Source organism: Grammomys surdaster, unplaced genomic scaffold (genome assembly GCF_004785775.1).
Source record: "Grammomys surdaster isolate TR1022 unplaced genomic scaffold, NIH_TR_1.0 125463, whole genome shotgun sequence".
Taxonomy (NCBI): Eukaryota; Metazoa; Chordata; class Mammalia; order Rodentia; family Muridae; genus Grammomys; species Grammomys surdaster.
The window spans coordinates 727,840-753,899 of record NW_021620326.1 but is presented as its reverse complement, the minus strand read 5'-3'; the positions used below and the strand labels follow the sequence as shown (position 1 = coordinate 753,899).

Below are 26,060 nucleotides of genomic sequence, written 5' to 3'. Positions count from 1 at the left end.
TATATATATATATACACACACACATATATATATATGTATATATATATATATGGAGGCACACACTCAAATAAATGAATAAAGAAAAGTTCTAGCAACAGCAAGGTCCTGTCACAAATAAGCGGTGACATCTTGTTCCTTTTGCTTGTCAATGCTATAAAGCACAGGATCGAATGTGCAGTGTTGTCCAAAGTAGCCTCAAGGCAATCCTCCTGACAGAATTGGGGGGGGGGGGAGATTGTCACAACATCCGGTTCCTTTGGAAACAGGAGCTCACCCTGTAGCTCAGATTTGCAGCAAATTCACAACATTCCTAATTCAGCCTCCCAAAAGGAGGTGTGAGCCCCCCCGCACTCTGCTCAACAAGTTTTACTCTTAGTAAAAAGGTCACAGAAACTATAGTGGGAGGGATTTTATGTATATATTTTTAAAAGCTTGTTCCAATTAGTCAAGGACGAATCAGTCTTTAACTCCCAATGGCAACAGGGGCAGGAAACACACCACTTGGGTTTTACTTCGTGACGACAATCAGGCAGTAAGGGCTCTAGATGTCGGTGCCACCAGGTTTACGTGACTGCTCCATCCTCCCAGCTATGCTGTTAACACCTTACAAAGAAGTTCCTACGCACTGCTACCAGAAAGGTTCAACTCTAGGTAAGGACTGAGCTTGCGGCTAGGAAAGAGAATCAACGTTCGGGCAATTTTCATTCCCATCGCGACCGCCGCCCTCCGTCTGCAGCATTCCGGCGCTGTGCAGGCGGCCGGCCGGGAGGGGCTGCGGCAGACGTGCTAGAAGCTTCTGTGCGAGCGACGCGCCCAGAGCTCCTCCTCCCATCTGAAGTCGCCGATCAGAGGGTGGAGGAGGCGGCGCCGCCGCTAGATCCCCGGCTGCCCGTCCCCAGCCGAGGCCTCAGAGAGTGCCTCGGCTTCCTCGCCTGTCAAACGGCGGGTCACCTCGGCCGGGCGCAAGCGTACCTTCCTCTCCATAGCGGTCGAAAATCTCGCGCTTGCGCGGGTCGCTGAGCACGTCGTAGGCCTCGGCGATCTCCTTGAACTTCTCCTCGGCGCCGGGCTCCTTGTTCTTGTCCGGGTGGTAGCGCAGCGCCTGGCGGCGGTAGGCCCGCTTGATCTCGTCGTCGGATGCGCCGCGGGCCAGGCCCAGCGTCTGGTAGTAGTCCTTGCCCATGGCCACCGCCGCCCAGCTGTCGCCGCCTCCGGCTCCGCTGCTGCCCCGTCCCGGACTCTATATACCCGTCCGGCGGAAGCTTCCAGATCCCGCCAGCCCTCCAGAACCTTCCGCCCCTCCCGATGCGCCGCGCCACACCGGCCAATCGCTGCGGCCCGCTCCGTGACGCAGCACATCCGGGTTGGGACCCGGCCGCCAACGGCTTTCCGCGCGGGGCCACGCCCCTTCTCTCCCTACCCTGCTCAACGCCTTCCCCGGGCGCGCGCGCTGGCTTCCGAGGTTCCGCCTCCGCGGCGGATCCAGCCAATCGCGACTCGTTCTCTCTACTGACAGCTGACGACCGACAGGGGGCGGGGCTAGAGAGGCCGGCCTTCCCGGATGGCCGCACCCTTTCTCCAGGTTATCACCGGCTGCGAGGTTCTGCTGCGTGACTTGTGGCAGCTACCTGTCATGTATCTCCAAGTCTTCCTGCTTTAACCCAGAGATAAAAATACGCACCCCGCCCTCTTCTGCCTGTAGCCCTTTGTCTTTCCCGTACGGCGTTGTCGTAAAGCGAGGTGAGGCTGGTCTGCCTTGGGACTGCCCCAATCGAGCTGCTAATCAGGCTTATTTTACTTCCTACTAGTTCCTACTGGAATTAGCTGGTTTCTCGGCGTTCGTGGTACATGTCACTTCCTTGGCTGAGTTTACCACCAGGGCCGAGATTGGAATCTGCTGCGTGATTTTTTTAAGATCCACTAGGTGCTTAGTAAATATTTCCAGCCAGGCAGTGGTGGCGCATGCCTTTAATCCCAGCACTTGGGAGGCAGAGGCAGGCGGATTTCTGAGTTTGAGGCCAGCCTGGTCTACAGAGTGAGTTCCAGGACAGCCAGGGCTACACAGAGAAACTGTCTCGAAAAACCAAAAAAAAAAAAAAAAAAAGGTAAATATTTCCAAATACTTTGACATAGGTGCTTTTTGCTTTGGTTTTGTAAGTCTGGGATGATGGCGGTCAAGGACACAGCTAAGTGAGAAGATGAGAGAGCTTCTGATATTGGAAGGCATAGAGAAGCTGGAGTAGTTAGTGGTGGCTCTTGCAGGGAATGGAACTGCCAGGAAGACAGTGTGTGAAAGGCCTACTCTAATCCTAGCACTTTCTGGCTGTATGACCTTGGGCTGGTAAAGTAGCCGTTCTGGTCTCAGTGTGCTCATCTGTACCATGGGAATGGTCGTGGAATATGGTGAAGTTGACATTATTCAGCATTTGTGAAAGTGCTCGAAAGAGATAATTAACCATCTTGTTTAGTGGGCAACTGTAGACACTCCTTTCTGGCACCCTGCAGCACGAGAGTCTGATAACCCTTGCCTTGGGCACCCCTGAGAAAAACGACCTTAGCCCCCATGAAAACTGAACCAGTTGAGCACCTCCCCCAGATGGATTTGGGGCTAGGGAACCCATTAGCTCATCAGAGAGGGTGTGCTGAACCAGTCATTTGAAGAGAAAGTGTCTTTAAAGATACAGAGATTCCGAGAGCCTGGCACAGTGGCACATTTCTGTAATCCCAGCACCAGTATGCTGCTGTAGGAGGAACTCCTGTGTGAGGCCAGCCTGGCTTCAAAATAGGTGACTAGAAATGGAATGGACAGAAGAGCTGTCGCAGAGGGAAAGAAAGCACAGGCCGGGAGTTCGTCACATTTACAGTGTGGTTTTAATGGAGAAGTGCAGGTGTGCCTCTGGATGGGCCTATCTGGATTTTACTAGGGCTTCTTGCCATCTCGGGGGATACTGTCTTGTCCACCACATTGTGCAAAGGAAATATTTCTGTTTGGGGACAACCTCACAGCTGGAAACTCCAGCTCTTTAAGTAAGGCTGAGGCTTATTCTCGGTGGTGTATTTTAGTGATTACTGGTGTTGTTATTATTATTTTAGCCACATTCTCATCCTCTAACCCACAGTGCTCTTGGATTCGTTATGTAGCCCACACTAGTCTTGAACTCCAGATTCTCCTGCCTCAGTCTCCTTACTGTTGAGATGTAGAGCACCTGCCACCATGCTTATCAGAAACTATCAGTTGTTCAAAAGCAAACGTGTAGTGTGGTATGTGCCTTTAATCCCAGCACTCTGTAGACAGAGGCTTGTGGATCTATGAGTTCAAGGCCAGCCTGATCTACAGAATTCCAGGGCATCCAGGGCTACACAGAGAAACCCAGTCTTTAAACAAACAAACAAACAAACAACAAAAACCAAGCAAGTGCTTCTCAGTAGCACAGGGTGGGGGTCACATGGGCAAGGATCCTTCGTTCCATATCTGATAGCAAACGACAGACACAAAAACCAAGGCACCAAAATAAAGCCAAAATAAAGCCAAAGACTTTCTTTATGATACCGCCCCTCCCCTCCCCCCAACAGGCCTATGGGAAACCTCATTGGATGCTGGGCTCTGAGCCTAGAGAAACTGTATTTTTTGTTTGTTTTTTTGTTTTTAGATTTTATTTTATGTACATGAGTAGACTGTAGCTGTCTTCAGACGTACCAGAAGAGGGCATCGGATTCAATTAGAGATGGTTGTGAGCCACCATGTGGTTGCTGGGAATTGAACTCAGGACCTCAGGAAGAAAAGTCAGTACTCTTAACCACTGAGCAATTTCTCCAGCCTTTGGAGAAACAGTTACACTTAGCAGTTCTTCACGGGCTTGGCTAGGCTCAATTACACAAGAAGTTATTTTGCATATGAGGCTAGGTAAACATCTTCCATCAGTCGGCTTTAAGTATAGGAGGTGCCCTCAAAGATGCAAGAGGGCTGGGTTCAATTGATTGAAAGGCCTAGAGTAAACGCTGAATAGCCTTGAAAGCAAGTATTAGCCAGGCTTGTTGCTCACGCCTGAAGTCCCAGCACTTGGGAGTCTGAATCAAGAGAGCTGCTGGGAGCTTGAGGCCTGCCTGGGCTGCACATTCAAGGCCAGCCCATGTAGAATTTGAGACTCTGTCTCAAAATGTAAAAGTAGGGCGGTCTCTGTATGGAAGGCAACCAAGTTTGATTACCAGAATCTACAAAAAACAAAAACAAAAAAACAAAGCCAGGTATTGGTGGCAGGCACCTGGAATCCCAGCACTGGGCAAGTTGACCACACAGCCAGCTGTTGAGAGATGGTTTTGTGCACTGTGCAGTCGGATGCTGATTTATATGCCCAGACTACGGGTTGCAGTCCCTACAACAGATTGGTCAAGCATCTCCGGTCTCAAAGTTATGTGCAAATTGTTTTCTATCACCTCTGCTTTGTTAGTAAAGAACTGGTGAGCCAGTTACCTGGGCAGAAGAGAGTCGGGTAGGACTTCTGATCCCAGTCAGGGGTCCCAGAGAGAGAAATGGGAGAAGATGTTAAGAGAGACCATCTGTAGGGACCAGGAGAGGTCACCATGAGAACACATTTGGAGCAGAGCTAGCCAGGGCAAGACTCAGGCTGAAGGTAAAGGACCCCATAGCTGGGAAATAGGCAGCCTTACAAGGTTAGAATAGCTCAGAACCTGCCCAGCTTAGTGCTTACAACTTGTTAATAAAATACCAGGTCTCTGTGTCCTTTACCCAGGAGCTAAGCTGGTAGCATGGGTGTAGAAACAGTTACTTGGGCGCAGAGGGTGAAGAATCCCACTCCCCGATACTATTACATCCAGCCTAATCTAATCAGTGTATCTAGAGGGAGACTGTCTCAAAAACCAAGCTGAGCCAGGTATGGTGGCACAAGACTTTAGTCCCAGCCCTCCAGGTTTGGGGTGCAGTAGCAGATGGGTCTCTGAGTTCAAGTCCTGCCTGGTCCACAGTTCAGCTGCCTCAGTAGGGCAGAGTCACATAGTCCATGTGCCTTCTTTTTATTTATTTTTATTTTTTGTTTTTTTCGAGACAGGGTTTCTCTGTGTAGTCCTGGCTGTCCTGGAACTCACTCTGTAGACCAGGCTGGCCTCGAACTCAGAAATCCACCTGCCTCTGCCTCCCAAGTGCTGGGATTAAAGGTGTGCACCACCGCCCGGCTGTGCATTCTTTTTATTTCCTGAATTGGTACCCACTGCGGGGCACCTGCTGGGCTAGCTCGCCTGCTGAGCCACACCCCCAGGCTGAGCCACGCCCCTAGGCTCCCATTAGCTTACCTAGTTGTCACAACACAGTGGCCGTTGGACTCTCCCCTTTACAGCTAAAGCTCTGAGAAGTTGGACACGCCTGTTTTACCCAGGCCACACAGTAAAGCATTGAAGAGTTTGCATACTGAGCCCTTACTGAGAGCGCTCAGCTGGTATGCGATGTGGCCCAAATGTTGGTAAAGCCTTAAAGAATCTCGCTATTGCCCACTTGTCTCCTATCCGTCCCTCAAAGACCATCAGAAAACATGGAAGCCCTTTGGCCACCACTGCCATTCCCAGGGAAAGCCTGTGTGCAGTAAAACTCATGCTCAAATTGGGCGTGTGGCTTTCATTGCAGAACTAAAGAGGCTGAAGCAAGAGGCGCTCTAATTCCAGGGTAGGCTGGGATTCGTAATCATAACAAAACATGTGTCCAAAAAAAAAAAAGGAAAAGGAAAACAAAAAAACGAAACATACCCTACGTTGAAGGGCTGGCAGGAGAGCTCAGTAAGGAGTCTTCCCACCAAACCAGAGGACCCAGGTTCGATCCTTGGGACCCACCCAGCCGAAGCAGGGAATTGACTCCCTAAAGTTTGTCTCTTAGCCACATGGCATGTGCACCCCTCCCACACGCTCACAAAGTAAGTACAATTTTAAGTTAAATAAACATGTTTATGTAACACTGGATTTTATTTTTACCGAGGCTTTATGAATAATTACCAACAGCTACTGAAACTTGAGTGTCCTTCAGTGGTTGAGTACAAGTTGTGATCCATCCACACAATGCATTATTTTTAAGCCGTTAAAAAAAAAAAAGCCATGAATACAGGATACAATGCCAGTGTACTTCAAAATGCATTGTGTCAGTGAGAGAAGGCAGGCTCAAAAGGCTGTGTGGTTCTATTTTCTATGACCTTCTAGAAAACACGAAAGTATGCAAACACATCAGCAGTGCTCAGGACTGGGAAGCTGCCACAGACGGGGTACAGCAGGCTCTGTGAGGATGAGAGAAATTTTCTCATTTGTAATGATTTTAATTTAAATTTTTTTTTTTTTGTTTCTCTTGGTTTTGTTTTTCTAGACAGGGTTTCTCTGTGTGGCCTGTTTGTCCTGGAACTCACTCTGTAGACCAGGCTGGCCTCAAACTCAAGAGATCCACCTGTTTTGAACTCCTGAGTGCAGGGATTAAAGGCTGGCACAACAACTGCCCGGCTTGTGGGTGCTGTTCTTTTCTTTTTTTCTTGCTAAGGTATGTGTGCAAAGCTCAGACTGGCCTTGAATTTATGATTTTCCTGTCTCAGTTTCGTGGCTAATTGGAATTACAGGTCCGTGGGATGGGTGGAGCTGGAGAATTTATTAGAGATCTTGACACAGCAGAAAGTGGCTAAGCAGCCTTAGCGTGTCTAAGCCTGGCTTCACATCTTCCCTCAGACAGCTCTGAGTGGATTGTTTCAGGCTCTGAAACAGTGCAAGGCATCCAAGGGAGATCACTAGCTACCTTACCCTGTGTGGGAAATGCTCATGACTCTGTGAGATCTATCCTATGGAAGTCAGATCCTAGCCATCCAAATGACTGGGAGTTCTCCCAAAACTCAGGGTAGAGGAGTCAGTGAGCCTTCATCTCTGCTGGCCTCTTAGAATCAAACGTTCAAGTCATAGTGGGTGCACTCTGCCATCATCAATGAATCAGCCACTGTGTTAGGTGTGTGAGGACACAGTTGGAAGCTGTATCTACATACAGGCCCTGACAAGGCTGCAGCACAGTGAGAGGTTTGAACAAAGCAACCAGTCTCCATTCAGGGCTGGATCAATTGTCTGTGGATGGCCTGGTTACTGGAAGCCAGGTGAGGCAGACAAGGGGTTCCCACCACCAGCAACACTCATCTAACGCAGGAAGCCGCGCACAGGGCCTCACCCCTGCTACTCGAGCAACCTAAGAGGCTGAGGCTGGAGGACCGTAAGTTCAAGGATTACCTGGACCTCACTTGGAGATTCTCCCTCAAAAAGCCCAAACTAGGGCCTGGAGAGGTTCCTCAGTGTTAAAAGCACACACTGTTCTCAGGATTCAATTCAGTTCTCAGTGTTCCTTGATGGCTCATAAACACTGACACATCTTGGCCCTGCCCTGCTCTCTGTCATCAGGAACTACCTTTAAGGATCTTAACCTGCAGATGTATCAACAGAAACAGGAAAAGTTGAGAAAATGGTCTACTTTCTGTTTGCGCCCTCTACCGAGCTAGTCGCCTCTGCCTCGAGCTTGTGGCACAGAAGATCAATCCCAAAGCTTTCCTGGGGGCACATCATGTCACAACCGATTCTCCCTCCCCCATGCCGTGTGTGTGTGTGTGTGTGTGTGTGTGTGTGTGTGGTGTGTATGTGTGTGGTGTATGTGTGTCTCTGTGTGTGGTATGTGTGTGTGTGGTGTGTGTGTGGTATATGTATGTGTGTGTGTGGTGTGTGTGTGGTGTGTCTCTGTGTATGTGTGTTTGTGTGTATGTGAGTGTGTGGTGTGTCTCTGTGTATGTGTGTGTGTGTGTGGTGTGTGTGGTGTGTCTCTGTGTGTGTGTGTGTGGTATGTCTCTGTGTATGTGTGTTTGTGTGTGTGTGTCTCTGTGTGTGTGTGTGTGTGTGTGTGTGGTGGGTGTGTGTGGTCAGAGGTCAGCCTCAGTGTTGTTTTTCAGGAGCTGTCCACTTCTCATTTTCCTTTTTTAAATCACTGAAGCATAGGGGTTGGAGAGAGGGCTCAACTGCTAAGAGCACTTGTTCTTGCAGAGGACCCAGATTTGATTCCCAGCACCCACATGGTAGCTCACAGTCACTAGTCACAGATTCAGGGGATCCAACGGGCTCCTATGTGGTGCACATATGTGTATACAGCTAAACCATTTATAGACATAAAGTAAAACCTAAAAACAATGTAAAGTATTACCTCATTTCCTTCTAGGTGCTCCCCCTTTCTAGGGCCGTGCATAGCCCTCTATCACTTCTTCTCAAATTCATGGCCTCTTCTCCTTTAATTACTGTTATAAACACTCGAGTCCTTTATTTGGGGGGTGGGAGTGTAAGGCAGGGCTTCTCTGTGTAGCCCTGGCTGTCCTGGATCTTGCTCTGTAGACTAGGCTGTTCTGGAACTGCCTGTCTCTGCTTCCAGAGTGCTGGGATTCAAGGGTGTTCCACCATAGCCCAGTCATTTTTAAAAACAGACTTAATTCACTTTATTTTTCATGTATAAAACCCCTTATGTGGTAGCCATAGCTGGAGCCTCGGTCCTCTGAGCAGGCTAGTGTGAATTTTCACAAGATCGTGAATTCCTGGTAAGGAGACTGGGTAAACACAGTCTCTTTCCAGACGTTGGGGTCAGGTAGCTGCAGGTCTTGGAGATGGTATCAAAGGTGGCCTTGGCCAAGTTGCCCAGGGTGGCAGTGCAGCCTCTGGCTGATGTGCAGCTGTCATCAATACTGGCCATTATCAGTAGCTTCTTGGGCACAGGAGCAGAGACAATGCCAGTGCCTCTGGGGGCAGAGATGAGACACACCAGCACAGAGCCACAGCGGCCTGTCACCTTGCAGGGAACAGTGTGGGGTTTGCCAATCTTGTTCCCCCAGTAGTCTGTCTGCACAGGGAAGATAGGAAGCTTGGCCCAGATGATGGCCCCTCAGATGGCAGTGGCTACCTGCTTCGAGCATTTAACACCAAGGCCAGCATGACCATTATAGTCCCCAGTAGTGACAAAAGCCTTGAGCCCGGTCTGCTGTCCAGCCCGAGTCTGCTTCTGGACCGGCGGGATCATTAGGACATCTTTCTTTAGGAATACCCCAGGAAAAAAGCCAATAATCTTGGATTCCTTAATGGGCAGGGAGGACAGGTTGATCTCCAGGGAATTGATCATGTCCAGGTGGCCCAGCTTGGTGACAAGAATCTACTTCTTGTCTTCGTCTTTCTCTCCATGAGCCCAGTGGCTTTGACCACAGTCGCGTCCTCAACCACAGCTCCGTCTTCAACCATTACCTCAGCCCCTAAAGCTGCTGCTGAATCCTCAGGGAAGCTCCAGCCTCCGAATCCTGGGCCCTCCTGTTGCCATGGTGTTTTCCAACACCAAGAAACAGCTGAGACTGTTTACTGTTGCTCATACACATATGATTTCAGGGCTGACCAATTCTCCCACTCTGCAGTTTTTAGTTGCCTGTGGTTCTTTGTCTAAACATGGCACCCTGTGAGATTTCCTTCTTCCACATAGCATGTGTTTTGGTGCTCTCATTATTCAACTCTTATTTAGTCAGCCATATTATTGAGATATTACAGGTGTAGCTTCCCTGTCGTTTCCCAGGACACACAACCACACAGCAGACCTCTCCTATCACTCTGACTCTTACAACCTTTTCATCGTCTCTTTGTCGATGTGGGGTCTGGTGGTTTTAGTATGAATGGCCCCCATAGACTCATGTTTGAATGCTTGGCCCATAAGGAGTTGCACTTCTAGGAGGTGTGACCTTATTGGAATAGGTGTAGCCTTGTTGGAGAAAGTGTGTCACTGTGGGGCAGGCTTTGAGGTTCTTATGCTCAAACTACACCCAGTATGGCTCACAGTGTCCTTCTGCTGCCTGTGGATCAAGATGTAGAACTCTCAGCTCCTCCAGCACCATGTCTGCCTGCACGCAGACATGTTTCCCACCGTGATGACGATGGGCTAAATCTCTGACACTGTAAGCCACCCCCAATTAAATGTCTTCCTTTATGAGAGTTGCAGTGGTCATTGGTATCACTTCACAGCAATAGAAAACCTTCCTAAGATATGGCGTTTTTGTATTAGATATCTCGACTGGTCTAGGTACCCCAGGATCAGTTGCTGTCTGCATTTTCAACAGTTGTGGCTTTCTATAATGGCCTCATCTGTCACACAGAGAAAATCTGCTTCTTTGATGAGGAGCAGAGCTACACTTGCCTGTGGGTATAAAGATAAGAATCTAGAACACAGTGAAGGATTATTCAGGTTTAGTAAAGAGACAATAGTAAGTTCTCCTTTAAGATCTGTGACCTCACCAGCCACCTGGAGTTGGCTAGGTTTATATACCAGGCGTGATTTCCCACTTGCTGAGCAAGCCTATAATCCAATTAGACAGCTGTTTGTTACTGCTAAGATATAAGTACCACTTTGCACCTCTAGGGATATGCTGGTCATTGTGCTTCATAGACATCACAGCTGGGTAGGACTATTGATGCCTTTTCTCTGTTGTGCAGAGCACCTTCTGGAATTATGAAAGCTAGTCCCCAGGAAAAAGGTTTTTAGGTCAGATCCAGCTGAAATCTCTAAATCCTGTGTCTGAACCACATGGTGTCTTCAGCATCTTTAACCTCTGGTAACCTCTGGTAACCAAGGCAACAGCAATAGTCTATTGTTTTGGGGAGTCTTGAAAAAGGGTTTCTCATGCTTGCACTGCAGTTCTGCCACATAGTACAGCTGTTGGAGTCTTGAATAGTGCATTAGTTCCCTGACTGGCACAACTTCACTGAGACAATATGTATGTTCATCTGTATTATATATAATTATAACTAAACATAAAACAATGTGATTCGCGGTGGCTTTTCAAACATCCTTAGTGCTATTCATTCCTCTTTCCTCCCTCCCATTCTGTATCGACATTCCTTCCATTCTGAAATCAAAGCCACCTCCATCCCCCCATTTCTTCCTTCATGTCACTTGGCCCCTGTTACTCCCCACTCTGACACTCCCCTGTCATAGTCCTTTTTAACTTTCCTGGGTTCTGCAGGTCAGGTTATGGACCTAACTCCAGGTTATGGAGCTAGGAGCCTCAAATCCGAGAAAGCCCGTGGCATTTCTCTTTCTGGGTCTGTGTTATGTCATCTAATAGGATCAATTTGAGTTCCATCTGCCATTCGTTTCCCAGCAGTGTTGATCGGCACACGCCGTGTAGGAAAGACGATGGCGAGCAAGTGAGCTTTCTGGAGATGGCCCACCATTTTGCAACAATGAGCGTGCTCAGAGAGACATGGACCAGAGATTTCACCTCAGGATTGCTTCTCACTGCTGGTGTGACATAGCATTCCTGCCACTGTGACATAGGCTAATGAATCCTGAGCATCAGGCCTCACTACTGGGCAAATTTCCTGCAGATTAATATGAAGGTGTACTTTCATGTAATAATGCTGTTTAGATGAATTGATGATGTCATAATTCCTGACAATGATGTCATAATTCCTGACAATGATGTCATAATTCCTGACAATGATTTTATAGAACTCCTGAATGGATTCAAGTAATTTTAAGCCCCCAGTAAAATAAAAGTCTGCCAATAGAGTTCTTGTCACAGCATGTAAATTGCACTAGGAAGAAAAAGAGGCAAATGAATGATCAAGGAAAAACATTTATTCTGGATCAGGGCCAAGGACATAACCCCAGGTGTGCACTGTGATAAAGCGAGGCCAGGTGAAACTGTTGCTTTGACCTTATACTGAGCTTACAGAATGAAACACTGCTTTGAACTTACTATTGACATCTTTCTGTGACTCTCTTTTGTGTAATATTTTGCCTGTGAGGTAATTTTACAAAGAACTTTTGTCTAAGAAGCTATAAGAAAGCTGAGATAAGAATAAATATGTATATGTCTGTCTGTATGACTTTCTCTTTATCCTGTTTGTTTCTCTGTGGAGCCATTACTTATTTTGTATACAGTGTTCTACCTGCATATATAGTGCTGGCCAGAAGAGGGCACCAGATCTCACTGTAGATAGTAATAAGCTGCCATGTGGTTGCTGGGAATTGAACTCTGGACCTCCGGAAGAGCAGACAGTGCTCTTAACCTCTGAGCCATCTCTCCAGCCCTCACAAACAGTTAATGAGCCTCTTGACAGGCCAGTGAGAGGCCCTTGAGTTAAAGAGTAAAGAGCCCAAGCAATTAAATTTCTCTTCCTAATCCACTCTGCTAATCAGCAGGAGTCAGTTGCCAGAAGCCATCAGCTCTGGCCCCTGAGAACAGTAAGAGAGGGTTAATGTCCAGAGGCCATCACCCTCTGGGCTGTCCCCCACCTCAGTACCTGACCCTGACATTTCATGATTTTCATTTTTCTTAACAGCAGAATAGTATTGCATAGAGTATATGTGCCACGGTGTCATCAGCCAATCATTCGCTAGAGAACTTGTAGGTTGTATTTCCTAGCTATTGTGTATGGAGTAGCAACCAATACGACTGAGCAAGTATCTGTGGAGTAAGACTGTAAGTCCTTTGGTCATATGCCAAGGAGCAGTATAGCTGGATTATATAGTAGGTTTATTTTTTTGGCTTTTTGAGAATTCTTATATTGATTTCCATAGTGGCTACACCAGTTTGCAATCCGCCCAGCAGTGAACGAGGGGTCACCTTTCCCCACACCCCCTCTAGAATTTGTTAATAGTTGTTTTATTGATTTTATCCATTCTGACATAGATGAGATGAAACCTTAAAGTTTAATTTCTGCTTCTCTAACTAAAGAATGATGAATACTTTGAGATATATGTCAAGCAAGCCAAAAAATAAACCTACCATATAATCCAGCTATACTGCTCCTTGGCGTATGACTAAAGGACTTACACTCTTACTCCTCAGTTATTTCTTCTACTGAAAACACGTCTGCTCAGATCTACAGCCCATTGTTTTTAACCACTTATATGTTTTCTTGACTCTTTGTTTTTTGAGTTCTTTGTATTTTTTGGATAGTAATCCTCTGTTAGAGGTATAGCTACCCACAATTCTCCCTCACTCTGTGGGTTCTTCTTCACTTGTTTGCTTAGCTGTACAGAAGCTTTCTAGTTGTATGAGGTCCTAAATGTCAATTATTGGCCTTGTAGAAAATAAGTTACTGTCAGAAAAGAGTAAGATAAGGTTCACTATGGCGTCTTTTAGCAGTCTTAGTGTTCAGATCTCATCCGTGTTTAGGTCTTTGATAAAGTTGGAGTTAATTTCGTGTTGGATAATAGACACGGGTCTAGTGTCAGTCTGCGTGTGGACATCTAGGTTGCCAAGTGTCATGTGTTGCAAATGCAACCTTTCCCCCAGTGTACGCTTTTTGGCATCTTTTTCAATTAGATGGCTATGTGCTCATGATTGGGTCTTCTATCTTGTTCCACTGGTCTTTGTGATTGTTCATGATTTCTTTTTCAATGTGTTTGTTATTAGTGAACAGAAAGGCTACTGATTCTTGTAAACTGATTTTCTGTATTGCCCCTCATTTTAGCTAGGGTTACTGTTGCTATAATGGAACACCATGGCCAAAAGCAAGTTGGGGAGATGTCTTAGTCAGTGTTCTATTGCTGTGAAAGGACACAGTGACCATGGCAACTCCTGTAAAAGAAAGCATTTGATGGGGGCTTGCTTACAGTTCCAGAGGCTCACTGTCTTCATGGCAGGGAGCATGGAGACAGCTCACAGGCAGGCATGGTAGCTGAAGAGCTCTCTATCTGCATCCACAGTTCCACAGTCATCAGGGAGAGAGAGAGAGAGAGAGAGAGAGAGAGAGAGAGAGCCATTGGACCTGGCTTGGGCACTTGAAATCTCAGAGCCCATTCCCCAGTGACACACCAACAAGGCCACAACTCCTAATCCTTTCAAACACTGTCACTCCCTGGTGACCAAGCATTCAAATCTATGAATTTATAGGGGCCATGCTTACTCAAACCACCACAGGAGGAAAGGAATTATTTGGCTTACACTATCACACCATGGTCCATCAGTGAAGAAAGTCAGGACAAGAATTCAAGCAGGGGCTGGGCGGTGGTGGCGCACGCCTTTAATCCCAGCACTTGGGAGGCAGAGGCAGGCGGATTTCTGAGTTCGAGGCCAGCCTGGTCTACAGAGTGAGTTCCAGGACAGCCAGAGCTACACACAGAACCCCGTACACAAAAAACCAAAAGAGATAGAGAAAAAAAAGAATTCAAGCAGGGCTGGAACCTGGGGGCAGGAGCTGATGCAGAGGCCATGGAGGGATGCTACTTACTGGCTCGCTGCTCATGGCTTGCCTAATCTTTCTTTCTTTCTTTCTTTCTTTCTTTCTTTCTTTCTTTCTTTTTTTGTTTTTTGTTTTTGTTTTTTTGGTTTTTTGTTTTTTCGAGACAGGGTTTCTCTGTATAGCCCTGGCTGTCCTGGAACTCACTCTGTAGACCAGAAACCCGCCTGCCTCTGCCTCCTAAGTGTTGGGATTAAAGGCGTGCACCACCATGGCCCGGCTGAGTGGAACCATTCATAATGGGTCACCTCAGACACTAATTAAGAAGATGTCCTACAGGTTACCTATAGCCTAGTTTTATGGAGGCATTTTCTCGATTGAGATTTCTTCCATCTCAGATGATTATAGCTTGTGTCAGGCTGACATAAAACCAGCAGTATACATAAATCTTTCTGACTTGCTGCTTGTTGATTGCTTCTGAACGTTTTCTGGTGGGATATTTCGGATCTCCGATGTATATCACCTGTAAATAAGGCTGTTTAGGGTTCTCTCCTGCTTGTATCCCTTTAATTTCCGTCTTTGCCTTATTGCTCCAGCACTTTGAGCAGAGTGTTGCAAAGGAGTGGGGGTGATGGACAGCCTCATTCCTGACTTCAGTGAAATTGCTTCCTGCTTTTCTTCATTTGTGATGATGTTGTCTCTGGTTTGTCATACACAGCGTTTATTATGTTGAGATATATTCCCTCCAGACCTACCATCTCTTCAAGGACTTTTGTCATGAAGGCATGTTGAATTTTTGTCAAATGATTTTTCTATATCAGTTTAGATGGTCATATGACTTTGTCTCTCTCCATAGCTCTGACTGTGCTGTAACTCACTATGGAGACCAGGCTATCCTTGAACCTACAGAGATCTACCTGTGTGCTTTTTCTTCCCAAATGCTGGGATAAGTGTGTGTGCCACCATGCCAGGCAGCATCCTGTGTCTCAGTGAGGTTTCCTGAGAGATGGACTGCTATATCTTAGAGAAATGGCTACACAAGAAGGAAGAATAGAAAAGACTTCTCGTCTTCCCTATACAGCTACAGACACATCTGCATAAACACACAGACACACACTAAAACATAACAACAACAACAACAACAACACAACAAGCAAACCGTAGTAGGAATTGTAGCAGAATCATATCTAGGGTAGACATCAGAATGAACAGATATTTTCTAGAAGTACTTAGACCTTGAAGAAGTCATGGTGGAGACCAGTGATTATTTTCTTTATCTATAGGCTGTTTTTCAGAAGGAGCTTTAGAGCTTTGCCTGACTTTGGTCCTAGAGCAGTCCTGGCGCATCTGGAGCGGCTTGTATTATCGAGCGTTGCAGGCAGTGCACAGTAATGACTAAGTTGCACGGCCGTGAGGGTTTCCTTCAGGAAGCGCATAGGTTAGGTTAGGGGCTTTGGTATGAGGGGCTTGTTTTACCCCCAAACCAACTTTTGCATAACAATCAATAACTATGCTTTTGCATGACTGTTTGAGATTCAGTTCATAGAGGCTGGGTCTCCCTGCTGCCAGCAGGGCCTTAAGTCATCCTTGAGTGACTCTCTATGATTGACCCTCATAATTCAGAACACTGACACCAAACCAAATCAAAATCAATCAGTCAATCAATCAATCAATCAGTCATTCAAACAAAGAAACAAACCCCCTCAAAACACCACCCTCAACCCCCAAGTGCTGCGGTGTGGTATGGAGTCCTGTGTTCAGTCTCTGGAACCACAACAAAAATAACCAGGGAACTTTTTTGTTTGTTTTTGTTTTTTTAAGACAGGGTTTCTCTGTGTAGCCCTGGCTGCCCTGGAACTCACTCTGTAGACCAGGCTGGCCTCGAACTCAGAAATCCGCCTGCCTCTGCCTCCCAAGTGCTGGGATTAAAAGTGTGTGCCACCACTGCCCTGCTAGCCAGAGCCTCTTTATGTAGGCTGTCCTGGGGCTGGAACTTACAGAAATTTGCGAGGCTCTGTCTGCTTTGTACTGGGTGTCTGCCATCACATCTGGCTGCACTATACTTTTAACATTTTATATTTATTTATGAGTGTGTATTGTATATGTGTGTATATGTGTGGTTGCACACGAACCATGGTGCCTGTTGGATGTCAGAAGATAACTTAATAAAATCTGTTCTGGCCTTACATTATGTGGGTCCCAGGATTGAATTTAGCTCATTAGGCAGGGCGGCCAGTGCTTTCTTCCGTAATGTCGTCTTTCTCTCCACTATTCTTTGATGTCATGTATTTTTAGACTGGCAGCACCTGTCATTTTTTTCCAGTATATTTCAAGGGCTCAGTAGCTACATGTAGCCAGTAATAACCATACTATACACGATAACGCAGGCAGGGACAAAGATGGTTTTCCTTCAAGGGCCAGCTCAACTGACCCGGGCTGTTTTAGGAAGGGGCACCTGCAGAATGCGGTGCAGGCTTTCTTTTCCTTTCTCCACTCGTCTTTGGAGTCCTTTTAAGGGTCCTGGAGGTGATATCTGAGGTCTCATCTCTTAGGAGACTGAGCCTCTCTACATCTACGAATTCACCCCAAGCAATGCCTTCGGGGCCACTCAGCTCTTTGTTCTGGTTTTGCCGCAATGACCTCTCAGCCGGGCGTCGCTGGATTTTCACCGCAACACTGCAATGGGCGGAGCCAGAGGGCGCGCGGCGACGAGGCTCCCTTTTGATTGGTAGGTGGCCGGGTTTTAATCTTGCCTGCCAAGGTGGGGAGGGCGCTCGTTGAATCTCGAAAGCTGATTGGTCAGTCGCGTGGCGCGAGCGGTCGGTGCGCCCCACGCTGATTGGCAGGAAGGACGCACGCCTAGAGAGGGGCGGAGCCGGAGCCCGGAGTGCTGCTCCCTGTGTGAGTAGGGCTGGGTGGTGTTTGGTGCGGCAGGGCGGCCACTCAGCTGCAGCAGTGCAGGTGCCATCCTGTGGAAGAACCATGAAGCACTACGAGGTAAGCAGCGCCGGGCCCCGGGTCGTGGCCACCGCAGACCGCAGTGTCCTGCAGGACCTCGGGACCTTTTTTTTAATGGTCCAGCTTTCCGCCATGGCGCAGGCGCAGTGTAATTTCACTGCGCATGTGCAGAGGTATTTATAAACCTGCCACCCAGGTTGTTTGGGGGTGCCTTTTCTTAGGGTCTTGCAGGGCCTAGGAGAAGCTTGCAGCTTTCTCGCAGCATCCTCGGTGTCCTGAGTGGCAGGTGTTCAGGAGGAGTGCGATGCGAAGCACTTGTATTTGGTGCGAGCGATCCTCTTGCACAAACCTTGCACGGTGTCAGCGCTTCGGGCTCAGGAGGGGCTCTGCAACCCGCCTGCCGCTTCCGACCTTCGCACCCACCTCGCCACAGATACCTGGGCGGCGAGGGAGTTGGTTCCAGGGTCTTGCCAGCCGGTGACTGCCAGGGAAGAAATCCGAATGCGCAAGACCATTCTGGAAGCTCACGTCTTCTGACTGTATCTTGGGTCTCCTTTCCTCTTAAAATCAAGTCTTCTGATGCTCTTCTCGACCAAACTGATGATACTGATTTTGTTGTTGTTGACCTTTAAGTAATTATCATAAAACAGTAATTTATTGGTTACATTCATAGTAAGAATACATTAGTAAGGACTAACTACTGTATTACTGAGATTTTTTTTGGGATTTTTTTAAAAGATTTATTTATTTCATGTGTGAGTACACTGTCGCTGTCTTCAGACACACCATAAGAGGGCATCGGATCCCATTACAAATGGTTGTGAGCCACCATGTGGTTGCTGGGAATTGAACTCAGGACCTTTGGAAGAGCAGTTAGTGCTCTTAACCACTGAGCTATCGCTCCAGCTTTCTACTTTTTATTTTAAGACAGGATCTTACTAAACTGCTGAAGCAGACCTTGAACTCACTCTGTAATCCAAGTTGACCTGCCTCAACCTCTTGAGTAGATGAGATTTGTTTGTTTTTGACTACTGTATGTATATTTTGTTTCTGGAGTGTGGTTGCTGGGGATTGAACTCACGACCTCTGGAAGAGCAGTCAGTGCTCTTAACCTAATAGTCCTGCTGCGGTGGGATTCTTAATTTCTTACTAATTAATGTAAGGTGAAAGTCAGAAATGTCAAGTGTGTTGTCGAAAGATCCCTGGTAGTAATTGCAGAACAGAGAGGAAATGCAGATTTCCTCTCAGAGACATGGTTCCTAACCACTAGCAATGCAGTTCCATGAAGGAAGGCTGGCAAGTTGAGAGTTCTTGTAGTTCTTCCCCCAGATTTTAAAATTGTGATGAAATTTGACAGCCTAAGCCTAGCCTTAGGTTAGTTTTTTTTTTCCCTTCCCTGCCTGCTCCTTTCAATTTATAGTGCTAGGGTTGGAACTCAGGGCCTTTCTCCTGCTAGGCAAGCACTCTCAAACTCTTGTAAAATTGAAAGTATACAGCATTGTACAGTATCTCCCTATTTCCTACTCCCCCAGCCCCTGGCAACCACCACTCGTCTCTGGAAATTGGCATACTTTAGGAACCTCCAGTACATAGGAGATCATCCTGGGTTTTTTTTTTTTTTTTTTTTTTTTTTGTTTTTTCGAGACAGGGTTTCTCTGTATAGCCCTGGCTGTCCTGGAACTCACTCTGTAGACCAGGCTGGCCTTGAACTCAGAAATCTGCCTGCCTCTGCCTCCCGAGTGCTGGGATTAAAGGCGTGCGCCACCACTGCCCGGCAATCATCCTGTTTTTATCACAAGTTGGATGCTGATATTTCCATTCATCTTCTGTATTGTGATTATTGTTGATAGTTTTCCCAGGGCCTTTGAAACTAGTCTAGAAATCCTTGGTCTTTTTAAACATGATACCAGAGAACCAGGAGGTTGGAGTCTGCAATCTTGATGTTCCATCCAACTTTGTGCTTTCAAAAGGAGTTTTTTTTCCTCCTGGGGTGCTTTTCCTTTCTCACTTCTCTTGCTCTGGGGAAAGCCGTGTTCTGGTTGAGAAGTACACTGGAGGACGGAGTTCGCAGTCAGTGGAAAATCAGGCCAGGTAGGCTTCTGAGACTGGGGTGGGTGCTTTGTTTCAGGAAGCGAGAACACAGCCTGAGGCTCATGGTTTGGCCTGGAAAACGTGCTCTCGAGTATTTCAGTGCCTCATTTCTCCCAGTGCCTAGATGGGCCAATGGCAGTCCTGGCGTCAGAGCAGTTGTTCAGCGTGCACACAAGAGGTCTGGGTTCCGTAGTAGCAGCATTGCACAACAGAGGCAGGCGAGAACCAAACTGGGGAATAGGGACAGAACCCATTTGGTAGAGGACTTTCCTAATGTGTTAGAAGCCCTGGGTCGGATCCCTGGCATGGAGTAAAACCAGGCAAGCTGGCACATGTCTTTAGTTCCAGGTCTTGGGACATGGAGGCAGAAAGATCGGGAGTTCAAGGTTATCTTCAACTACATAGTGAGTTTGATGCCATTCTGGGCTAGAGAGGCTGTCTCAAAAATCCAAACCAAATGAAATAGACAAAAAAATAAAAACAAAGCTTGAGGGACCCGGAGAGGACACCACAGGAAGACCGACAGAGTCAACTAATCTGGACCCTTGGGGGCTCCTGGAGACGGAACCACCAACTGAAGAGCAAACAAAGGCTGGACCCAGGCCCCCCATGTACGGAGCAGATGTGCAGTTTGGTTTTCATGGACCAACAGCTGGAGCGGGGACTGAGCCCCGACTGATGCCTGCCTGTGCATCCTGTTCTCTAACTGGGCCGCCTTGTCTGCCTCAGTGGGAGAGGATGCTCCTGGTCCTGCAGTGACTTGATGTGCCAGGGTGGGTTGGTACCTGGTGTTGGGGGGGACACTTTATCAGAAGAGAAGGGGAGGGGGTGGAGGGAGCTATGTGAGGGAGCTGGGAGGAGAAAGGGGGCTGTAATGGGAATGTAACATGAATAAATAAACAAATGGGAAAAATAAAAACAAAAAGCCAATGTGATTTTATTAAAAAAAGTTATTTCATATTTGTTTGTTGTTCTCTGTTGACATTTGTCTAGTACCCACTGAGTTTTTGGGATGGGAGCATCTACTGTCTTCTAGCCCAGTTTGCAGAGCTGTTGGTATAGACCAATACAAATGGAAAAGATGCTTTCATAGTTAAGATCTTGGGGGAAAGTGTCAGCTATCCACATTAAAGAGTCGAGTTCTGGCTGTCAGGCCTGCACACAGGAGACCCTGAGTTCCAGCTCCAGGCCTAGATAAAACCAGAAATGATGGTTTGTGATCCCAGGACTTGGGAGGGGAAGGCATTAGGATTAGAAGTTTAGAGTCATGCTTGTCTGCCTATGTCCTGGTAGGATGGCTCATCAGGGAAAGGTTGCTGCTGAGCCTGAAGACATTCGTTCAGTCTCTGGACCTCACACTGTGAAAGGGAAGAACTCCCGAGGGCTTCCCCCTGACTTCCACAAGGGCACACCAGTGTGCATTCAGTTACAACAAATAAAAGATGTAGTTTTTCTTCAGGTAGAGTCTGTAGCCTGTGTAGCTCTGCCTGACCCTGGGAGGCCTGGAACTTGCGTTTTATCTGAGTCTGACCTTGAACTCAGAACTCTCCCTCTTGTCTCCCCAAGTGCTGGGTTTAAAGATATGCGCTACCACAACAGCCTGAACATTCAATTTAAAAAACAAAATAATAGCCGGGCAGTGGTGGTGCACGCCTTTGATCCCAGCACTTGGGAAGCAGAGGCAGGCGGATTTCTGAGTTCGAGGCCAGCCTGGTCTACAGAGTGAGTTCCAGGACAACTAGGGCTACACAGAGAAACCTTGTCTCGAAAAACCAAAAAAAAAAAAAAAAAAGCTACCTTTGAGGGACTGAGTCCATCCTTTGCGCTCAGGCACCTCAGTCCACTGGGAAATCTCTCTGTCTCAAAAGCGTTGGAGACAGACAGTTCTTTGAAGAACTACCTGAGTTTGATCCCTGCACCCCACAAGGTGGCAGGAGAGAACCAATTTCTAGAAAACACTGAATTTTAAGAAAGAGAAAGACCTCAGAGATTATGACATACAGTTAATTTTTTTTTTGGATATTGTGGTGCTAAGCTGGAACCCAGGGTCTTGTACAGGCTAACCAAGCACTCTGCCACCGAAGCTGTGCCCCCAGACTGAAGGCCAGTTGATGTTGACAGACAGACTTGGTGCTCAGGGGCTGGAGAGATGGGTCTAGAAGACCCAGGTTCAGTTCCCAACACCACCGAGATTCTGTCTCCACCTGTAACCCCAGTTCTAGGGCTCCAGCACCAGCTTCTGTCCTGTGGGCATTGCATATACTAGGTGCACATAATGTACATTCAGGTAAACAACCCTGGAAAAAAGTCCAGCTCAGAAAAGTTCAGGACCTATGCCCTCATGGTCACATGGTCAGTTACTGTCACAGGGAAGACCCAAGGCACAGTGACTTCCACCTGGAGTACAGATTGTGGCTTTTTGATAAGTTTCATATCAGCACAGTTCATTGCTTGTTTATCAGGAAAGAGAGTCCCTTCGGTGACCTAGGCTTAGTGGAGAACAGGTTGGCTTTGGGATTGTTATAAATCAGCAGGGTTGATGTGAAACAGCTTATCCTGGCTCAGGGCTTTTATTTTTATTTTTATTAGTGTTTTGCCACTGGAGACGATGCTCGGAGAACGTGCCTGTGGTAGCTTGAAACAGCTACTGTGCCTTGTAAATCTGCCTGTAAATCTACGAGAGGCAGTCTGTAGAGAGAGCCTCTGTAGCCCAGGCTGACCTGAAGCTCATGGAGTGGTGAGAGTTCACCAGGCAGGCTGTAAAGGTAGCTGTTGCTTCCTACCTTGCAGATCATTATAGACCAACCTAGTACCTCACCTCTGTCAAGTTCTTGCCTGGTTGGCTCTCTCCAAGGACTTAGTATGAAAATTCTGAAAGTAATTTTGGTCAAGAGACATTTAAAAAAAGTTATATTGTTTTTTTTTTTTTTAATGTTAGGCATTGGAACCCAGGGCCTTTCTTACATGTGATGAACACGTCCTCTGTCACTAAGCTGCATCCCTAGCCCTTGATTAAGAAGTTATGGTTATTATCATTATTATCTGTGTGTGTTTGGTGTATGTGATGCCAGTGTACACACGAACTTGGGCAGTGGCCAGAGGAGGGTGTCGTACAGGAACCTGAACCTGGGCTAGGCTGGAGGCCAGCAATCCTTGGCACCTCTCTGTCCATCACAACTTGGGGTTACAGGTGTGAGGTGTTACATGGGTTCTGGGATCGAAACTCAGTAAGTGCCTGTAAACCACCGAGCTTGTCACTCCAGCATCCTGGGCTTTTGTTGCTGTTGTTTTGTTGCAGGGTCTCACTATGTAGCCCTGGCTGACCTGGATTTTGGCTGCTTAGACCAGGCTAGCTTCAAACTCAGGTGCACTTGCCTCTGCCTCTGGAGTGCTGGGATCAAAGGTGTGTGCTCCCAGACTCAGCTCCCCCTTGGATTTTTAGACATGGCCTCACTGTGTAACATAGGCAGGCTTGGATCTGTGTTCTTCCTGCCACACACAGCCTTGATTATTGGCATTACAGGCATGTGTCATCACGCTTGGTGCTCTGAGGCAATTGCTTAGAGGCAGAAAACAGGTAGGTGATAGGTAAGGAGAAAGCAGACCTGTGTGCAGGCACTGAGTCGGGCCACAGACCGAATTCTGGCATGGCCGCTTCCTGAAATGGTGGTTTGATTCAGTGGATTGGCTAACCTCTCAGCTTGTCTGTGCTTGCTTCTTGGAACAAAACCTGCTTGGTTATGAAAGGACCATGAAGGTTAGGGAGCGTCATGATGAGGCTAGACAGTGCATTCAAGGCTGTGTATGCAGGAGGGCTTTGGGTGTGATACTTTTAGTTTAGTTTACTTTTTTTTTTTTTTTTTTTTTGAGAAAATTTTTAGGGGGCCCTGTCCTGGAACTCAAGAGCGATCTGCCCTGCTCTTGCCTTTCAAGTGCTAGGATTAAAGTCACGAACCTCCACGCCTGGCCAGCTTCTCTGGAGATTTCTTTTATGTGCTGGTGCAGGTGTGTGCCATCATGTCTGGTTGCTCTGAGCATTTCACACTTCTCCTGACTGAGTATGCTCAGACTGTGATCATGGCTATGGCTTGTTCCTGGGTATGTAGTGGCTCAGATTGCATTCTCTGCAGAATCTTTAAGCACAGCACATTGGGGCAGTCGATCTCAGCCTTAACACCTACGCTGTGCAGATGGCAGCTGACCCTGGCCAGGGGTTTGCCCAAAGCCCAGTCCCTGACTTTCATTAGCTGGATTTGTACGGAGTCTCCAACCTAGGAAGACAGCAAGGTTTGCAGGCTTTGCCGTAGACCGGGTGGGATCCTTCTCCACCACTGGCACATTCTTTTATTTTTATTGTATTTTATGTATATAGGTATGGGTGTTTGCTTGTATATATGTGTGCATCATCTGAGTGTCTGCTGACTTTGGAGGCCAGAAGTCATCAGATTCCCTGTAGTTGGAGCTACAGTTGTGAGCTGACAAGTGGGTTCTGGGAATTGAACTCAGGTTCTCTGGAAGAGCATCCTGTGCTGTAAACTGAGCTAATTTTTTTTCTTTTTCTTTTGTTTGTTTTTTGAGACAGTTACTCTGTGTAATCCTGACTGTCCTAGAATTTGCTCTGTAGACAAGGCTGGCCTTGAACTCAGGTCTGCCTGTTTCTGCCCCACAAGTGCTGGGATTAAAGCCGTGCACCACCATGCCTGACTAAACTCAGCTAACCCTTTGGCTAGCCCTCATGGGCAAATTTTTTAACCTCTCTAGACTTTGCATCCTGCAATGACACAGTGGGTTTGCAAGAGTGTGTATTGACAAATGACATGGGTTTGTTAAGTGGGTATTGACAGATGGCATAACGGGTTTGCAAGCGTATGTATTCACTCACATTTTGTTTTCAGGGACATCAGGTGGGCAGCTTAATTGGCCACTGTGGGGTGTCCCCACCTTGAAAAGGGGCTGGAGCTGCAGTCAGCTCCCTCCTCCCCTGCCTCCTCCTGATTGCACATTGATGAGTTCCAGCAATGACCATGTCTGTGTCGTAGGGTTGTCCCTTCCAAGCTTTGGTGCTCTGGTGAGCATTAGGTGCACGTTGAGCCTTAGCTCAGTGCCAGCACTGCACAACAGCTGGAAGGAGTGCAGGGATATGTTCAGCAGCTCTGGGTTCTGGAGTCAGGCAGAGCAGGAAAGACCTGAAGAGAAGGTGCCTCTCTGCGGAGGAGGCGGGGCCTAGGCAGAGGAGGCAAGCTGAGACTGAAGGACCCTGGGAGACGCTGAGCTGATGGTCCCGATGTACATGTGTTAGGTCAGTTATGCTAGGGGCACCTTAGAGGCCCACAGAGCACCGCAGAGCCTTGCTTCACTGACTTCCAAGTGGAGGGAGGAGCGAGTGGCCTGGACAGACTGGCCAGTGCGTAGGCCTGGTCCAGAAAGAGACTTCTAGTTCTGATAACACTGTTGGCTTTGGTTGGGTGCCCTGCCCTTTGACAGGCAGGTCTGGCTGGGTGGGAAAGCTCTTTGGTCAAGTTCAGGTCTTAGCACCTTCTTGGTGCTATTGATAGTGACAGATGAGAATGTTTTAGCAGCTGGGGATACTTAGCTCAGCTGCGAGAGAGAGCGTGGCTAGCCATCACAGTCACAAAGCTGTGAGCTGCTCACCGCCGTTAGTTTCTCTCCCGTGCTCCCCGACCCCGTTTTTGTAATAGACAAGGTCTCATTACACAGCCCTGGCTAGCTGGAACTCACTGTATAGACCAGGCTGGCCTTGAACTGACAGAGCTCTGTCTGCTTCCTTCGTACTGTGATTAAAGGCTGGCACCATTTTACCTGGCTTGCTTTTTTCTTTGTTACTGGGGATGAGCCTAGTGGCTAGAGTGTGCTGAGCCAACTGTTCTCCATCTCCACTCGTCTGCCCATACATGCCTGTGGTCTAGCCTTATAATATATATTTGAAGTAGGTATGAGTCCTGTCCACTTGACATATGGGGAAACAGGCACAGAAGAGTACAACTCATGTCCATAGCTGGCAAGTGGCATAATCCAGGCAAGCTCTAGTGATTGTGTAGCGAGGAAGGGGGAGGAGGTATGTGACTGCAGGACATGGCCTTTGGGGCCACCTGGCATGTCCTCAGCAAGGTTACTTTGCCATTTTGACGTCTCTCAGGTAGGAGGCCAGGATAAGAATAGCAGTCTCTGTGGCTGCCGGGAAGGCTGAGGTACTGGGCACTCTGCCTGGCTGTAGCCAAGTTCTCAGTTCTAAATCATCAGGTAAAAGCAAATCTGCATCCCTGTGGTCCCCACCCCTTTGTGATGTTGGGAAGCATACTCAGTGCCTGGAACCGCCATGAAGGTCCTACCATCCAGCTGTACCCTGTCCTTTTAAAAAATACACTAGCCAGTTATTTCCTCTATGTGCATGAGAGTTTTGCCTGCATGTCTGTATCTACACCACACGTGTGTCTGCTCTCTGTGGAGGCCAGAAGAGAGGTTGGAGCATCTGGGACTGGAGTTAAGGTGAGCTGTCATGTGTTCACTGGGAATTGAACCTGGGTCCCGTGCAAGAGTAGCAGGTGTTCTTGACTGCTGAGTCATCTCTTCAGCTGCCTCCTCAGTGCTTAGAATTACTAGTGTGTGTGTGTGTGGGGGGGCTCATGTGTGGAGCTCAGAAGGCTAAGTTTGCCGGGTGTGAATAAAGTGCCTTTACTTGCTGAGCCCTATGCTAACCCTTTTTCTGTGGTTTCTCCCCTCCCCTCCCCTCCCCCCCCCTCCCCGCCCGGGGGCGGGGCGCGGGGGGCGGGGGGGGG

General features: G+C 47.7%; 2 protein-coding genes and 1 pseudogene across 2 annotated transcripts in view; 1 reads left to right on the top strand and 2 right to left on the bottom strand.

Moving 5' to 3' along the window:
• The window catches only part of Dnajb1 (DnaJ heat shock protein family (Hsp40) member B1), a 3,796-nt gene extending 2,563 nt beyond the window's left edge, over window positions 1-1,233 (bottom strand). Inside the window, exon 1 of the mRNA XM_028786283.1 lies at window positions 973-1,233. Within this exon, the coding sequence (XP_028642116.1) occupies window positions 973-1,183 (211 nt within the window). The 5' untranslated portion in view covers window positions 1,184-1,233. The remainder of the gene's footprint in view (window positions 1-972) is intronic.
• A 7,282-nt stretch (window positions 1,234-8,515) lies between these two features.
• LOC114637987 lies at window positions 8,516-17,198 on the bottom strand (annotated as a pseudogene).
• Tecr (trans-2,3-enoyl-CoA reductase) overlaps window positions 17,089-26,060 on the top strand; it is a 26,046-nt gene continuing 17,074 nt past the window's right edge. Inside the window, exon 1 of the mRNA XM_028786278.1 lies at window positions 17,089-17,211. Within this exon, the coding sequence (XP_028642111.1) occupies window positions 17,197-17,211 (15 nt within the window). The 5' untranslated portion in view covers window positions 17,089-17,196. The remainder of the gene's footprint in view (window positions 17,212-26,060) is intronic.